At 40.9% G+C, this 18,951-nt stretch overlaps 1 protein-coding gene across 1 annotated transcript in view; it reads right to left on the minus strand.

Annotated features, from left to right (window-relative positions):
* The window catches only part of prkci (protein kinase C, iota), a 141,726-nt gene that overhangs the window by 15,023 nt on the left and 107,752 nt on the right, over window positions 1–18,951 (minus strand). The window contains exons 11-15 of the mRNA XM_060834588.1: window positions 18,383–18,480; window positions 16,386–16,472; window positions 14,890–15,025; window positions 11,910–11,997; window positions 8,100–8,225 (exon numbers count right to left, since the gene is read on the minus strand). Coding sequence (XP_060690571.1) covers window positions 8,100–8,225; window positions 11,910–11,997; window positions 14,890–15,025; window positions 16,386–16,472; window positions 18,383–18,480 — 535 coding nt within the window. The remainder of the gene's footprint in view (window positions 1–8,099; window positions 8,226–11,909; window positions 11,998–14,889; window positions 15,026–16,385; window positions 16,473–18,382; window positions 18,481–18,951) is intronic.

Below are 18,951 nucleotides of genomic sequence, written 5' to 3' on the forward strand. Positions count from 1 at the left end.
GTTATTTTAGAGAACTTGAGCAAACTCTAAATGATCCAACTCGATGACCATTCAAGGTACTGTGGCAATCAGTACAGTATAAGGACCCTCCAGGTTTATGAAGCTCTATCCCATCTTAAAGTCGTCAATGATAGATTTTAGGCTGATTCTAACAATAAACTGGTTGCAACTGCAGTCTCTTTCAGTTGCCCACTACAAACACACCTGTTATAATTGCTTTCATAACAATTACAACAATTCCACAATTGAGATGTTTGAAAAATGTGATAAAGCACTACTTCCTTAATGAACAGAGAAGAAATCATAAGGGACATTAATAAAGGAGAATAGACAGTTAGGTATTTTGCTAAGCAGAGAATATAAAGCAATTGGCAAATGAATGAGAGAGAACAGGCAAAGAACATATGGTTCTGCAGCGAGTTGACAGGATAAGAAATGCAGTGACTGAAAGGTGTGTGAAGCGTTCAGCAATAACTTTCCCCTTTCAAGTATTTACGTAATTGAAAAAAGCCAAATAACACAAGTGTGGGAAAGTACTGTGGAAAAACTGGACAACTCTTTCAAATCATCTGCCGTGACACCACTGCTGTGCAATTCTACTTGAGCAAGTGGTGTCAAAGTTGATTTCATTTATCTCCGATTTCTCTTTTAAACTTTAAGTAATGACTGAAGATGCTTTATTTTTATACATTCATGGGATGTCTGTATCACTGACTAGACCAGCATTTATTATTCTGCCTTAGTTTCTCTCGAGGTGGTACAGGTAAGCTGCCTTCTTGACTGCTGCAATTCCATTTGGTGCAGGGAGACCAACAATGCCATCGAGAGGTATTGTTCCAGGACTCAATCAGCAATACTCAAGCAATGGTGATGTATTTCCAAGTCAGGATGTTGAGAGGCTCGGAGGGTTGCACTTTTTCCATACCTTTGCTGCAATTGTCTTTCTGGATGCAAGTAATCATGGATTTGGAAGGATTTCTCTAAGGAGCCTTGCTAAACTTCTGCTGTGTCGATGTTATATCATGTTGTTACTGTGTGCTGGTCATGATGGAGTGAATGTTTGTAGATGTGGTGCCAATCAAACAAGCTGCTTTTTTCAGGACAGTATCAAGCTTCTTGAACGCTGCTGGAGATGCATTCATCCAGGCAAGTGGGGGACTAATTCCATCACACTTCCAACTGGTGGCTTGTAGATGGTGGACCAGCTTTGGAGAATCAGGAGAGAAGCTGCAATCTGCAGGATTCTGAGACTCTGACCGAACCTTATAGCCACAGTATTTATTTGGCTAGTCCAGTTCAGCTCCTGATCAATAGTAACACCGAGGATGTTGAAATGGGATTCAGTGATGGTAATGCTATTGAATGTCCGAAGACAATAGTTAGATATGCTGATTTGCAATGTGAGCACAGATTGGATCTGTGAGCATGAATGATGTCCTGAACTTGTGCCAGGTCCCGATGCAAATACAAATACAAATCCAAGAGTTCAATACAATTTTTGTACTGTAGTCAATTTTGTAATATATTGAACATAGCAGCAAATTTGTGCTTAAGGTCTCATAAACAGCTGAAGAACAACTGCTTTAACAATGTTACCAATGACAGAGTAGATAATTCCAATCATTTCTTAGTCCATTGCCATGGATCCTTTATCCTCACCTCAGAGGATTTAAATCACCTTATTTTACAGTTTTTCCTCAATACTGCACTGATTCACTAGCTTTGATCATCTGTTGAAGTCTCTAAAGTGAAACTCGAATGCAGACGCATTATGTTGTGCTGAATCTGTTACCATCTTGGGCTCTCCAAGCTTCTTATCAGTGTCTCTGGAACAAGAAATCTCTTTAGGATGCAAAAGTTGTGTTTGCTGCCACTAACAATTCACCTCCCTACTCACCTTAATCCCAAAACACTTCTGAAGAAAGCCACAAAGTTTGAGGTATTCCAACAAATCAATGGGCCAAGGAGTGGCAGACAGAATTTAATTTAGATAAAGGAGAGTAGTTAAGTCAAACCAAGGCAGAATTTATACAGTTAATGGGAGGGTCCTGGGGAGTCTTGCTGAACAAAGAGACAAGGTGCATAGCGCCTTGAAAGCGTGCAAATTTAGCACGCTTGCCTTCATTGATCATAACATAGAGTACAGTAGTTGGATGTCATGTCACGGTTGTACAGGACATTGGTGAGGCCAATTTTGGACTACTGCGTACAATTCTAGTTACCCTTCTATAGAAAGGAAATTGGATGTTGTTGGGACTGGAGTGTTTGAGCAACCCGGAGAGGCTGAATAGGCTGGGCCTTTTCTCCCTGGAGTATTGGAGACTGTGGAGCGACATTATAGTGGCTTATAAAATCATGAGGGGCATGGGAGCCAAGCTCTTTTGCCTAGGGTGGGGAATTCCAAAACTAGAGAAAATAGGTTTAAAGGTGAGAGAGGAAAGACTTAAAAAGGACCTGAGGGGTAACTTTTTACACAGAGGGTGGTGTGCATATAGGGAATGATCTGCCAGAGGAAGTGGTGGAGGCTGGTACAATTACAACATTTAAGAGGCATCGGGATGGCTATCTGAATTATATGATATCTAATTCTGATGTGCATCTGGTTTAGAGGGATATGGGCCAAGTGCTGGCAATTGGGAGTACATCAGGTTAGGATATCTGGTCAGCATGGACGAGTTGGACCGAAGGGTCTATTTCCGTGCTGTACATCTCAATGGCTCTTTTATTTTCCTTTGTTCCCAGGATCATTCATGATTTGATATTTAACCAAATGTTTAGTTTTTAAACTTTTATTGAAAAATTTAAATCAAACTCTTGCATGAATTTGGTTCCTGCATAGCGTGGGAAACACAAGTTTTATGTCAGATCTTTAAGTGTTTTAAAATTACAAATCCCAAGATGACTTGTTCTCATTTCCAAATACTGAAGGTATTTTCCCCCTTCACATGCAGGGGAATTCCTCTTCTTTGACCCAAGTGGCAACCTTACACACAGATTAAAGCAACATATACACGTGTCAAATCAATGTGCCTCAATCCTATTTATAGACAGCGCCCTCTTCTGGACAGACGTCTCAACAATGGCAAAAATTCTAACTTATAAACACAGTCATTGCTTAGGATCATTACGAGTTAGCCCAAATGGTCCATCCTTGTAACACCAGCAAAGATGGAGAATGTCAGAACGTTACTCACCAACCACAGTTGGCAGGACGGCTTGTGGTGCAGAGTTATGCCAACACTATGGGTTTAACTCGGAAGACTGCAGATAAGGTAAAGCAGTCTTTATGAAAATTATTTCCCGGTAGTGGGCAGCGATGTTTTTCTCTTTCACGGAAGGAGCGGGAGCAGCAAAGGAAGTGACGGGGACCAAAGGGGTAGCTGGGAAGGTAAGCAGTGATTATAAATATTCACCCTTCGACGTCAACGGCCATTTTAAGTGCGAGCAGCAGCGGGGAAGGAGTGGGAGCAGCGGAGGAAGTGACGTGGACCGGAGGGGCAGCTGGGAAGGAAAGCAGTGACCATATATATCAGCAAGGCAGCTAAGCCCCGAGACTCTACTACTGTAGTGTCTCCCACCCACCCTCCTCCTCTAACCTAGTTAATAAGTAGGAAGAGCGGGAGCGACGACCAGGGGACTTCCAGTAATATATCTGGGCAGTGGCTGAACCAGACACTACACGTGTTGTGTCTCAACCCACCCATCTCCTCTAACCAAAAATAGGACTCTGCTTTGTTAAGGTAAGGATTTTCTATTTCTTCATCGGTGAATGGTTAAAAAATTACTTTTTATGGTTTATCTATTAATTGGTTTTTAGCAGAGAGATATCAGAAAGTATTTTAACTCAAACCTATACAAAGTAATAAAGTAATTAACTAAGCAGAGATGGCTAAGCAGGTGATGTGCTGTAGCTGTATGGTGTGGGAGCTGGCTGATCCCATTGTGAATGGCAGTGACCACATCTGCAGCAAGTGTTGGTTGCTGGAAGAACTCCGGATCAGAGTTGATGATCTGGAATCTGAGCTTCAAACACTGCGACACATCCGGGAAGGGGGAGAGTTACCTGGACGCTTTGTTTCAGGAGGCAGTCACACCTGGGAGATTAAGTAATTCACATTCAGTTAGTGATCAGGGACATCAGAGTGTGACTGTAAGTGAGGCAGGTAGGGGGAACCTGAGTTCAGGAGTGCATGAGCCTCAGCCCTTGATCTTGTCCAACAGGTATGAGATTCTTGCTTCCTATACGGATGAGGAAAAGGACTCTGGATAGGATGAGCCAGCTGACCTCGGCACCATGCAGAAGGCCATTCAAGAGGGGGTAGCAAAAAGACAAGTAGTTGTTTTCGGGGATTCTATAATTAGGGGGACAGATAGCAAGCCGTATCGGGAGTTTCGCATGGTGTGTTGCCTGCCCGGTGCCAGGATGCGGGACATCTCCAACCGGCTTGAAAGGATATTGGAGCGGGAGGGGAAGGATCCAGTTGTTGTGGTCCACGTTGGGACTAACAACATAGGCAAAGCTAGGGTGGAGGACCTGTTTGGGGATTATCAAGAATTAGGAAGGAAATTGAAGTACAGGTCCTCAGGGGTCATAATCTCCGGATTACTGCCCGAGCCACATGCCAATTAGCATAGGGATAAGAAAATTAGGGAAGTAAACACGTGGCTAAGGGATTGGTGTGGGAAAGAGGGATTCCATTTCATGGGGTATTGGCATCAGTTTTGGAACCGGGGGAATCTGTACCGTTGGGACGGTCTCCACCTGAACCGATCTGGTACCAATGCTCTGGCGAAGAGGATAAATAGGGTGGTCAGTAGGACTTTAAACTTCTGAGTTGGGGGGGGGGGGGGAGGGGAAGGGAAAGTGAAAGCGACAGGGAGTATGGAGTTAAATGGAAAGATAAGCAGGAGGATAACATGTATGCAGGTGGATTTAACCTTGAGGCAGACTAGGAATGCAACAAAAAGGAAGGATAACTTAGGACATCTTATGACTTCCAATATCTCAAATGATAAGAATGTCAGCATTAAGGCACTTTACCTGAATGCTCGTAGCATTCATAAAGTAGATGAACTAACGGCACAGATCATCGTAAATGATTATGATGTGGTAGGCATCACAGAGACATGGTTGCAGGGGGTTCAGGACTGGCAGTTAAACATCCAAGGATTTATAACTTATCAAAAAGACAGGGAGGTGGGCAGAGGGGGCGGAGTGGCCTTGTTAGTTAAGAACAAAATTAAATCTATGGCACTGAATGACATAGGGTCGGATGATGTGGAGTCTGTGTGGGTGGAATTGAGGAACCACAAAGGCAAAAAAACCCTAATGGGAGTTATGTACAGACCTCCTAACAGTGGTCAGGACCAGGGGCACAACATGTACTGGGAAATAGAAAAGGCATGTCAGAAAGGCAAGGTCACGGTGATCATGGGGAACTTCAATATGCAGGTGGACTGGGTAAATAATGCTGCCAGTGGATCCAAAGAAAGGAATTCTTGGAATGCTTACAGGATGGCTCTTTGGAACAGCTTATCATGGAGCCCACAAGGGAGCAGGCTATTTTGGACCTAGTGCTATGTAATGAACCAGATTTTATATAAGATCTTAAAGTAAGGGAACACTTAGGAAGCAGCGATCATAATATGGTAGAGTTCAGTCTGCAGTTTGAAAGAGAGAAGGCAAAGTCGGATGTAATGGTGTTACAGTTAAACAAAGGTAATTATGAGGGCATGAGAGAGGAACTGACAAAAATCGACTGGAAGCAGAGCCTAACAGGGAAGACAGTAGAGCAAAAATGGCAGGAGTTTGTGGGTATAATTGAGGACACAGTACAGAGGTTCATCCCCAAGAAAAGAAAGATTATCCAGGGAGGGATTAGACAGCCACGGCTGACAAAGAAAGTCAGGAAATATACCAAAGAAAAAGAGAGATCCTATAAAGTGACCAAGAGCACTCGGAAATCAGAAGATTGGGAAGGCTACAAAAACAAACAGAGGATAACAAAGAGAGAAATAAGGAAGGAGAGGATCAAATATGAAGGCAGGCTAGCCAGTAATATTAGGAATGATAGTAAAAGTTACTTTCAATACATAAGAAACAAACGACAGGCAAAAGTAGACATTGGGCCACTTCAAATTGATGCTGGAAGGCTAGTGATGGGAGATAAAGAAATAGCTGGAGAACTTAATAAGTACTTTGCGTCAGTCTTCACAGTGGAAGACATGAGTAATATCTCAACAATTAAAGGGAGTCAGGGGGCTGAGTTGAGTAGGTTGCCATTACAAAAGAGATAGTGCTAGAAAAACTAAAAGGTCTTAAAATTGACAAATCTCCAGGTCCTGATGGGCTACATTCTAGAGTTCCAAGGGAGGTGGCTGAGGAAATAGTGGAGGCGTTGGTTGAGATCTTTTAAAAGTCACTGGAGTCAGGGAAAGTCCCAAATGATTGGAAGACCGCTGTTGTAACCCCATTGTTCAGGAAAGGATCAAGACAAAAGATGGAAAATTATAGGCCAAGTAGTCTAACCTAGGCTGTTGGTAAAATTCTAGAATCCATCGTTGAGGATGAGGTTTCTAAATTCTTGGAACAGCAAGGTCGGATTGGAACAAGTCAATATGGATTTACTAAGGGGAGGTCATGCCTGACAAACTTGCTAGAATTCTTTGAAGAGGTGACAAGTAGGTTAGACCAGGGAAACCCAGTGGATGTGGTCTATCTAGACTTCTAAAAGCCTTTGATAAGGTGAGGGCCCATGGTGTTTGAGTTGAGTTACTGGCATGGATTGAAGATTGGTTGTCTGACAGAAGGCAGAAAGTTGGGATAAAAGGTTCTTTTTCAGAATGGCAGCCGGTGACAAGCGGTGTCCCACAGGGTTCAGTGTTGGGGCCGCAGCTGTTCACGTTATCTATTAATGATCTGGATGAAGGGACTGGGGGCATTCCAGCAAAGTTTGCCGATGATACGAAGATAGGTGGACAGGCAGGTAGTACTGAGGAAGTGGGGAGGCTGCAGAAGGATCTAGACAGTTTGGGAGAGTGGTCCAGGAAGTGGCTGATGAAGTTCAACGTGAGCAAATGCAAGTTCTTGCACTTTAGAAAAAAGAATACAAGCATGGACTTACTTTCTAAACGGTGAGAAAATTCATAAAGCCAAAGTACAAAGGGATCTGGGAGTGCTAGTCGAGGATTCTCTAAAGGTAAACATGCAGGTTGAATCCGTGATTAAGAAAGCGAATGCAATGTTGTCATTTATCTCAAGAGGGTTGGAATATAAAAGCAGCGGTGTGCTACTAAGACTTTATAAAGCTCTGGTTAGGCTCCAATTGGAGTACTGTGTCCAGTTTTGGTCCCCCCACCTCAGGAGGGACATACTGGCACTGGAGCGTGTCCAGCAGAGATTCACACGGATGATCCCTGGAATGGTAGGTCTAACATAAGGGGAATGGCTGAGGATCCTGGGATTGTACTCATTAGAGTTTATAAGGTTAAGGGGAGATCTAATAGAAACTTACTAGATAATACATGGCTTGGAAAGGGTGGACACTAAGAAATTGTTCCCGTTAGACAGGGAGAGTAGGACCCGTGGGCACAGCCTTAAAATTATAGGGGGTCAATTCAGAACAGAAACGCGGAGACATTTCTTCAGCCAGAGAGTGGTGGGCCTGTGGAATTCATTGCCGTGGAGTGCAGTGGAGGCCGGGACGCTAAATGTCTTCAAGACAGAGATTGATAAATTCTTGATGTCACAAGGAATTAAGGGCTGCGGGGAGAATGCAGGTAAGTGGAGTTGAATTGCCCATCAGCCATGATTAAATGGTGGAGGGGCTCGATGGACCGAATGGCCTTACTTCCACTCCTATGTCTTATGGTCTTAACTCCCGCCCTGGCTGAGGCTATCACCAAAGATTCACCGTCTGAAGCTCCCCTTGCCTATGGCATGGTGAACCTCAGGTCAAACCACCACCAGTCATCTCTCTCAAATGGGAGAGCAGGTGATGATCTGGTCAGACTACAGCAACTTTACCTTATTCCCAGCGGAGGAAATTAAATAAAATTGAAAGAAAATATCAAACAAAAGGAATGACATAACATTTCACCTTGAAAGAGATAATCCTCTGTATTCTGATCTGGATTATCTGAGCTTCCCACTATGTCAAAAGGTGATCGGCCTGCCATCATCTCAAACATCAGCACTCCCAGTGCCCACCAATCCACGCTGAAACCTGAAAAGAATACAAATGACCATTTTAAACAGAACAGAAAATAAAAAGTCAAAAGTGTAAGAACAATTAATTCTGACTTTTTGTGTGCGTGTGTCTCTCTCTCTCTCTCTCTCCAAGCAGTTACAAATCTGGGGAAGAGAGTTCTAAAGACAACCTTCTCGTGGTAAAGAAAATCCCCATTTCTATTTTAAATGGTAGACTTTTTCTTTTAACCGCAACCCCTAGATCTAGTCTCTCCCATATCAGGAAACATCATTTGAGCATGCACCCGGTCTTAATTTGCTTTACTACGATCATTGAAACTCCAGTGGATATGGGCTTAGCCTGTAAAATCTATCATAAGATAAGCCATCCATTTCAGAATTCAGTCAAGTGAATCTTTTCTGAAAAGCTAACATTAGATCCTTTCATAAAATGGAGACCAACTCTACACAGTATGTCGTCAGATGTGCCTCACCGTAACTGACAAGATCCCACTTACCAAAAAACATAGAATGTCTCAGCGCAGTACAGGCCCTTCAGCCCTCAATGTTGCGCTGACCTGTGAAAACAATCTAATGTCCATCTAACCTGCACCATTCCATTATTATCAGAAGTATGTCCAACACCCATTTGAATGCCCTTCACATCGGTGAGTCTGTTACTGTTGCAGGCAAGCTGCTCCACACCCCTACTACTGAGTGAAGAAACTACCCCTCAATTTAAAGCGATGTCCCCTCACGTTAGCCTTCACCATCCAAGAAAAAAGGCTCTCACTGTCCACCTATCTAACCTTCTGATTATCCTATAAATCTCGATTAAGTCACCTCTCAACCACCTCCTCTCCAACGAAAACAGCCTCAGTTCCCTCAGCCTTTCCTCCCATACCAGGCAACATCCTAGTAAATCTCCTCTGAACCCTTTCAAGGCTTCCACCTCCTCCCTGTAATGCAGTGACTAGAACTACATGCATTACTCCAGGTGCAGCCTTACCAGTGTCTTGTATAGCTGAAACATTACCTCATGGCTCAAACTCAATTCCCCTACCAATAAACGCCAACACACCATATGCCTTCTTAACAACCCTACCAACCTGGGTGGTGACCTTCAGGGATTTATGCACCAAGACACAGAGATCTCTCTGTTCATCTACACTGCCAGGATTTTACCATTAGCCCAGTACTCTGCATTCCTGTTACTTTTTCCAAAGTGAACTACCTTATACTTTTCCACATTAAGCTCCATTTGCCACTTCTCAGCCCAGTTCTGCATCTTACCTATGGCCCTCTGTAACCCATATCATCTTTCGGCACTATCCATAACTCTGCCTACTTTAGTGTCATCCGCAAATTTACTAATCCATTCTTCTACGCCCACATCCAGATCATTTATTAGAAATGACAAACAGCAGTGGCCCCAAAACAGATCCTTGGGGCACACCAGTGGTAACGGAGCTCCAGGATGGACATTTCCCATCAACCACCACCCTGTCTTCTTTCAGCTAGCCAATTTCTGACCCAAACCGCTAAATCACCTTCAATCCTGAAACTCTATTTTGTGCAATCGCCTACCATGTGGAACCTTATCAAATGCCTTACTGAATTCCATGTACACCACATTAACCGCTTTACCTTCATCCACCTGTATTGTCACGTCCTCAAAGAATTCATTGAGGTTAGTGAGGCACAACATACCCTTCACAAAACTGTGTTGACTATTTCTAATCCTATCTCTCATAACCTTTTCCAGCACCTTACCCACAACCGAAGTCAGGCTCACTGGCCTATAATTACCACGGTTGTTCTTACTTCCCTTCTTAAAAAAAGGAAACAACATTTGCTATCCTCTTATCTTCTGGCACTACTCCTATCGACAATGATGACAAAAAGATCAAAGCCAAAGACTCTGCAATCTCTTCCCTGGCTTCCCAGAGAATCCAAGGATAAACCCCATCCAGCCCAGGGGTCTTATCTATTTTCAGATCTTCCAAAATTGGTAAAATCCCCTCTTTGTCAGCCTCAATGCCATCTGATCTTGTAGCCTGTATCACCATATTCTCACCAACATTTCATCAGAATTCATGTTGGAAAAGGGCAAAGTATTCATTAAGCATGCTAATCATTTGGTAGTGTGGGTATCAATTCCTCATTGATGAGGAAACCTTATTAATCACCTGCTGCACCTGCATACTAATCTTTTCAATTCACATAACAGCACTTCTTGTACCTCAGACTTGAAATGGAGTCATGCTTCCAACGGTTCTGACCAATCACAGGGAAAATGCTTAAATGAAAACACAAACTTGGAAGTACAATAGCTATTCAACTTCTTCAATTAACATGACTTGGGTGACATACCTCCATTTCTGTTGGAACAGTGTTAATTTTCGACAAAACATTCGATCTCAATGCATTCACAAGAAGAAAGTTCATCTATGTTCTTCACATTTACCAAATTTCTTTCAAACAATCAAAAAAGATCAACCACTTTAGTAAGGGTTTATCCCATATATTAATTACATGCACTTTAGAAAATTGTGCTAAATAGGCATTACTCAATAAATCATTAAGGCAACCATTCAGCCATTTTACCTGTGCCAACTTTTTGACACATTTGGTCCTGCACCTACCTCTTCTCCAAAATAGCCCTGTCCCCTCAGGCTTTTCTTTTCAAGAAAACATTCAATTCCCTTTCAAAAATTACTTCTGAAAATGCCTACCACCTTTCAGGAAATGCATTGCAGAATTTCATTACTCACTGCTTTACACATATCAAACATATTCTGAAAAATGATTTTGAGGAATAGATCCTCACACTACCAAAGCAGATCATACCAACATTGAAAAAGAGGTTTGCTAGATGGTTACAGAATGCATGTAGAGGAATTAAGAGAACAGGGCAGGGATCAAGAATACAGTTTTTTTGAACATCAAAAACATTGTTGCTGGGGTCAAATGATTTTCAACACAATAGGTGAATAGGGATTGGAGGGGATTTTTAATGTTAAAGGATTATGCCACGCAAACTAAAATGCCAGTTTACATCCAGTAGAACACCAAACTTCTGTACCGAATAAGGCAATACAGGGTAAATAACAGAAAAGTTTTGGATTTTTATTTAAAAAAATAAGCTTAGAATGGTCTTCTCTCTTTCTTTGATCCAGAAAGCCTGGGTTCAAGTCCCACCTGCTCCAGAGGTGTCTTATATCAGGACATGTTGGTTAAAAATATCAAGAACAGCCTTTGAAATGTTACGTTTCAGACTTGCACTACAAATACTCACAAAAGGTCTAGGAAGCCCTATTGACAACAGTTTATGAGGTCCAAATAATCCCAACTAAGATTGAAGTATTAATAGGGATTGTACAGAATCAGTTTAATTCAATTATTGATATCTTTGTCATTTATAACCACGTGTTGGCCATTTTGCTCTTTTAAGGCACAAATAAAAATTCTCCCTTCCCTTACGATCTTCTAATGCCATGATTGGAAGACTAATTGCTCCCAGAAAATCTCTATGGATTGTTCAATTGAAAACACATGAAACTAGATCAGTTTAGACTTGTCACATAGTGGAGGTGGGTTACTACAGAAAGCCTTGATTATAGTACTCTCAATCTATCCCTCCACCCACTAACTGATTCTCAACATAGAAACTAGATTTTCAATAGTTGGAAGTTTAGAATAAGATACCCAGCAATATTACCATAATCCTCTCCTCTCAGAATTTCTGGAGCAATGTAATTGGGAGTACCACAGAATGTGCTGGTTGTGTCTCCAGGCCTCAGGCCTTCCTGTCAGTAAAGCAAAAAATTAATTTCAATAATAATTCAAGAGAATATATGGTGACAAACAAGCTGTTGGTTAAATTCACCAATCTCCGTAAATTCTTTGAAGATGAGAATGCAATAAATACCACATAGGGTTTAAAACATTTTTCTGGAGAACCTATCATAAAATCTGGCCAAAAAGAAAATTTTAAAACGTTGCTCTATCCTCGGCTCTTTCTTCAACTAAAATGCAAGGTTCGAGATGACTCTTGGACGACTACCAATGCTCCTTCACAATAAAAGGACGAGGATTAACAAAAGAATGTTAGAGACCAACTCGACACAAGTGCCAAGCAACATTACTATCCATAAGTCAACCACAAAGTTAACAGGATCAGAAAAAGTAAATTCTCTAGTTATGAAAGCAGGCCAAAGGCATGGGAATCCTCCAGCAAGTAACGCAATTCCTGACTCCACAAAACTTATCCACAACCTACAAAACACAAGTCTGGACTGGGATGGATGATAATCTTTACTCACCTTATTAACTGTATTTCCAATAGTTAAAGCTCAACACCATTCAGCAGCCCAATTATAATATTAAACATTCACACTTTCATTATCTGAATCTAAATGGAGGCAGCATATGCCATCCACCAGAGGCACTGCAGAAGATTGTCAACGTGCCTTCAGTCACTTTCTAAACCCACAACTTCTATCACCCAGAAGGTCAAGGGAAACGAGTATAGGAACACTGCCGCCAGAAAATCACGAATTATCTTGACTTGAAAACATATTTCCATCCCTTTGCTGCTGGTGGGTCAAAACTTTCAAAAACTTCCTCTTTTCTTACCTTGAAAAGAAAAGATCAATGAAAACTGATTAAAGTATAAATTCATCTCCTTGCTCTCCATAAAGCTGGGTGGGAGCATGAACCAAAAGAAGGATGTAGAGATAAGTGAGTGGGCAAATGCATGGAAGATGCATAAACGAGAGGTCTTCCACTTTAGTTACAAAAACAGAAAGGCAGATGACCTGAATGGTGATAGATTGGGCAAGAAGGTGGTACATTGAAATCGGGGTGTCCTTTTACACCAGTTGCTGAAAGTAAGCATGCAGATGCAACAGGTGGTTGAGGAGCAAATGGTATGTTAGCCTTCATAGTGAAAAGTCTCAAGCAGAGAAGCAGGGAGGTCTTGCTGCAATTGCTTTGGGCCTTAGTAAAACCACAGAGTACTGTGTGCAGTTTTGGTCTCCTTTTCAAAGTAAGGATGTCCTGGCTGTGAAGGGAGTAATGATTTATCAGACTGATTCCTTGGTTAGCAGGACTGACATGGAAAGAGACAGATGGATTAGGACTACATTCACTGGAATGACGGGATGCTCATCAAAATGTGTAAAACTAGACAGTATAAACAGAAGAAAGTTGTTCCCCCGATGGCTGGGGGGTCCAAAATCAGGGCTCTCAGCCTGTGGTTTATACTCCTTTTAAGACTGAGTTGCGCAGAAATTTCTTCATCCAGACTGGTGTGCCTGAGGAATGTTCTGCCATAAAAAATGATTGAAGCCAAAACACTGAATGCTTTCAAAACTTATAGTTTTTGGGGCTAAATGATTCAAAGGGTATGGGGAGATAGCAGGAATGGGGAACTTATCATACTGAATGGTGGAGCAGGTCCAAAGGTTGATTGGTCAACTCTCGCTTGAATTTTCTATGTTCTATGCTTCTATGTCAAAATGTAGCTCAGTTACAAGAGGAAGAGAGAAATTACCAGAATTGTAACCACAGAAATGACAATGAAGCATTTGAAACTGAAAGGCCAGAAGAGAATCTCATGTAACTTATTTTGCAAAAGAATTATATTGCTTCTCCATTTCTGGTGTTCCATTTATTAAAAAAACTTAAAAGGATCCAAGAATCTGAAGAACCTCTTTGATATTAATATATTTCTGAATTAGCTCGATGTCTTTGTGAATGGTTTTTTCATCCTAAGAAAGTTAATGCTTTTCTTAGATAATGTATTTATATCTTTGGATTGTCTGATTATTGTGAACTTCCTTTTCTCTTTCAAACAACACCTCACATGTACCTACATCACTTGTACTTTAGCAGTACAATATCATGCCTATATCTTTTGACCCAATGCCATTTGCTCACTACTAACACATCATCTAGTATTTTTTAAAAATCAAAGACAGTTCACCATCACCTTCTCACAGGCAATTATGAACGGATAAGGAATACTTAATTTGTCAGCCAGTCACATTTCAAGAACAAATGTAAGAACAAACTATACAAGTCAGTACAATTATGATTGTGAGTTCTTGTGACACAGTGGTGCCTTTATCTGGGTGAAAAGGTGCTGGTACAGGTTTCATCTGATGTAGAGGCGTGTAACAGTATCTCTGAACAGGTTGATTACAAAACAATTATAATATCACTGTTGATCTGACTGTGGTTTCAACTCCACTTTCCTGGCTGCCCTCTTGTCAAAAGTTTATAACGGAGCCCTTGAACATATTCAATATAAGCACTGTACGGCTCACTGTGAAACAAAATTCCAAATAGTAAGGAGTCTCAAGAGGAGAAATTCCTCCATGTCCATATCTTAAAAAAGAAACCCTTACTTTGAAACTACATCCCCATAAAGGAAAATGTCTTCTCAGTAGCCACCATTTCAAAGCTCCTCAGAATATTGCATATTTCAATAAGATCACATCTCATCCTTCTATTCTCCAGTGAAGACAGGCGCAACCTGTTCAATCTTTCCTTCTAAGACAAACATTAATCTCAGGTATCAGTCTCCAATTTAGGTATGATAATTAAAGTGATCAAAACTATACATACTACCAGAGATGTAAGATCAGCAATGTCTAGGACTATCAAAGGCAGCTTTTACATCAATGGCAACTTACCTTACACATTCCGTAGTCTGTTAGTTTAATATGTCCTTCAGAGTCCAGCAAGACATTATCCAGTTTCAAATCTCGGTAAATGATCCCATGTTCATGAAGATAGTTTAAGGCCAGACTGATCTCTGAAGAATAAAATCTATCACAAATGAAAAAAATTCAAATCTCTTGTAAAAATGTGAACAAAATAAAAACACATGTACTGTGAAAAAGTAATCAGGTACATGTGGGCAGCACGGTGGCACAGTGGTTAGCACTGCTGCCTCACAGCGCCTGTAGACCCGGGTTCAATTCCCGACTCAGGCGACTGACTGTGTGGAGTTTGCACGTTCTCCCCGTGTCTGCATGGGTTTCCTCCGGGTGCTCCGGTTTCCTCCCACAGTCCAAAGATGTGCGGGTTAGGTGAATTGGCCATGCTAAATTGCCCGTAGTGCTAGGTAAGGGGTAATGTAAGGGTATGGGTGGGTTGCGCTTCGGCGGGTCGGTGACACTGTCACCCCTTTTCTTTCAGTGTGTCAAAATAAATAGTGTTCAATTTATTCTTTCACAGAACCTCAAATCTGCATGCCCTAACCCCACAGTCTTCACACCTCCAACAATCACTGGATCTTTTGTTTTTAATAACCTTCTCTATTTCTCTGGACTATAACCTGGACTATTCTCTGGATTATAACCTGGTGTTGTGAGATTTTTAACTTTGTCCACCCGAGTCCAATACCGACACCACCAAGTCATGGCTTCTCTATTACAGGTAACTACCAATCCTTGATTTACCTGTATCAATCCTATGTTTTTCAGCTTTGGAGTACTGCAGAATGGTATTTTGGATGTCAATTAGATCTATTAGTTAAAAAGTCCCAAGTGCTCATTTGCGCTGTCAGTTTATAAATCGAATACAGTGACACTTGATAAAACAGCTGGCGTCAGAAAACAATGTTTGCAAAACACAAACTGCTGAGCTTGTAACAGACAAACTGCATTTTGAAACAACGAACATTACAAATGAAGACATGCCACAATGCATCATGTCCATTTAAAAATTAAAAATAGGATACACAGTTAAGTAATAGGCTGGAATGGAATTAAAGAAACACTGTAATGGAAATCTTTTTTACCAGCAGATAAAAAGTTTCACTTCTGGAAATGAACCCAGATATGGATCTATTTCAGTGCCAGAGCAGTTTCCCTGCCACGATATTTGCCAGGTAAAAACCTGGAAGAGGTCAAGGTAAGATCAGATAGGACAGTTAGACAGTAGACCAATGGGGCACAGGGACTGGAAAAAGAATTCCAGCAATGGGGTGCCAAGTAAAGGCAGAGAAAAGGAGGAAGACTGCAAGAGATACAGACAATCTCAGGCTTTCTGACTCAAACATTCTACCAGATATACATTTTGAAGAACACTTGCACATCAACATCATGTGATACAAGTCCCTTTGGCATCACCAATTTTCAGATTTCATTATCTGTAAAACAAGCAGAAGCCCAATTTCTCTAACCTGGCATGCTCTTCTGGAAGCTTACGTTGTCTCTGCATATGAAACATCAAATCTCCACCATTCACATATTCTATGACGAAAAATAGCCTGTAACCAATAAATGTAAATCAGCCATTAAAAATCTATAACTTTTATTCACTGAATCAACAAAACCTTTAATTTCACATTTTCTAAAGAGATGCTTCTTCCAGAAGAACAACTTGGAAGGAATACATTATTTATTTAAGGATTCAAAACTGTGGTGAGGTTAATGGAAGTTGAAAGGAATCTGAAAATGAACTCATTAAAATATTTACCCAAAGGTTTGAAATTTGTGTGAAGTCATTCCTGCAATTTTGTTTTCCACAGTGCAACACTAGAGACAGCAATAATCTTGGCATGAAAATCCTTTTAAACGAAATCAATCACTGGAGCTTCTTTTTTGACAAACCAAGCAAAAATAAATAGTTAAACTCATCAAAGGAAGATAGATTGGGGGCTGGGAATTATTAGATAGCTATTACCGCTGTCAGCAGACAATTTAGCAGTAGTTAAATCATTTGCATATTCTCTTGCCTGCAAAGCAAATAAAGAACAAGAAAGGACTTGCATAAAGAATAGTGCGACAACAACTTTAAAAAATATCAATGACCTTCCCAGTGCTTTTCTCTGCTAAAATCAATATACCATGCCAAGGAATGCATTCGGAAATGCCAGCCAACCCTGACACGTGCTCCAAATGGCCATTACACATGTAAAGTTAGATGCCAAACAATTGTATACTTGATTAGCAGATATATAACAACCAAGTACAATACTGCGCTCACTAAACATAGAGTCATAGAGATGTACAGCATGGAAACAGCCCCTTCGGTCCAACTCGTCTAAGCCAACCAGATATCCCAACCCAATCTAGTCCCACCTGCCAGCACCTATCCCATATCCCTCCAAACCCTTCCTACTCATATACCCAAATGCCTTTTAAATGTTGCAATTGTACCAGCCTCCACCATTTCCTCTCTGGCAGCTCATTCCATACATGCGCCACCCTCTGAGAAAGAGTTGCCCCTTAGGTCCCTTTAGTATTTTCCCCTCTCACCCTAAACCTATGCCCTCTAGTTCTGGACTTCACCCAACCCAGGGAAAAGACTTTGTTTATTTATCCTATCCATACCCCTCATAATTTTGTAAACCTCTATAAGGTCACCCCTCAGCCTCCGATGCTCCAGGGAAAACAGCTCCAGCCTGTTCAGCCTCTCCCTATAGCTCAAAACCTCCAACCCTGGCAACATCCTTGTGTAAACATGTCCATGGGTATATTTTCCAACAGGTAATTTTCAGGAGTGGAAACACTTACCCCATCTCAAAGAAATTGAGAGTTGCCAATTCCACCTGGGTCAACTCACTGACAGCAATTCAAGATTCCTTCTTTGTCTCAACATCACCCCAGAAGCACAAGAGCTACTTGAGAAAATCAGGAAGTATTACCCCAAACAGTACAAAGGTTCCAAGTTCCACAGCAATTTTTTTTCCCTTTGCTTGTTAAAAATAGAATTACTCTGTGTAACTTTGTACAATTGGGCATCTTGGAGAATAAATCTTTAAAAGGGACACCAGATATGGTTACAATGTGCACTGTTTCAAACTGCTTAGAGACTACAACTCAGATCACCAGTTTCTTCCCAAAGCAAGGATTTTAAGCATACTGGATTATACAAGACTATTCACTGTATCAGTCACAGAGATACCATAGATGATGTGTTCTATGTAGTTTAAACCTTCTCTGCAATGCATCTGTAGAATGAGTTAACAGGAAAGATAAAAATGAGCAGTGTAAATTTATTTCTGCGATTACTTGTGACAAAGAAAGAAATCCTATGTCAATAATGCTTTGGTGATCTAGAAAACCTATTGTACACATCACCAGTGTACTACAGCAAATAGTGACAAGAATCTTTAATTTACAAGCTTTCTTTAGTAAGGCACACATACAAAGATTGATTGAGATTTCATCCCACCTGCTCTCGGTCTGGAAGCATGAGTGCAATCCTACAAGGAAAGGATGATTTGATGCTTGTTCGAACACATGCTTTTCTGTCTGTACCCAATCGATATCCTGTCAAAATGAAAAGGATTAATAAAACTTTAGATCAGACAAAATACATATTTTACTTCAAAGTTTTTACAACTTTTGCCTCTTTCCTCCAAAAACAGAGTTATTGCAGAGTTACTGGAATCAAAAATTATTTATATACCACACTAAAATTAAATGCATTGAAACACTCATATGCAAACATCAAATGACAGATATTGCTCAAGGTACACAAATAAATTGTTCAAACCCCTACAAATTACAGTATAAAATCAAATACAAAGAGAAAATAAATTAATAATATCCCACAAAAGGTGAATATGGTAAAGCCATCACTAAAAATAACTCTCAATAAATACTTTCATTTATTTAAACATTTGTGAAAGATAATTTTTTCTATTTGACACAATTGCCAGAGTCCATTGTCCACCTCCAACATAAACACAAGGTTAGGCATGTGATCACTGCCACAGGATCATGCCTGCAGACATTGAG

Source organism: Hemiscyllium ocellatum, chromosome 13 (genome assembly GCF_020745735.1).
Source record: "Hemiscyllium ocellatum isolate sHemOce1 chromosome 13, sHemOce1.pat.X.cur, whole genome shotgun sequence".
In the NCBI taxonomy this organism is placed as follows: Eukaryota; Metazoa; Chordata; class Chondrichthyes; order Orectolobiformes; family Hemiscylliidae; genus Hemiscyllium; species Hemiscyllium ocellatum.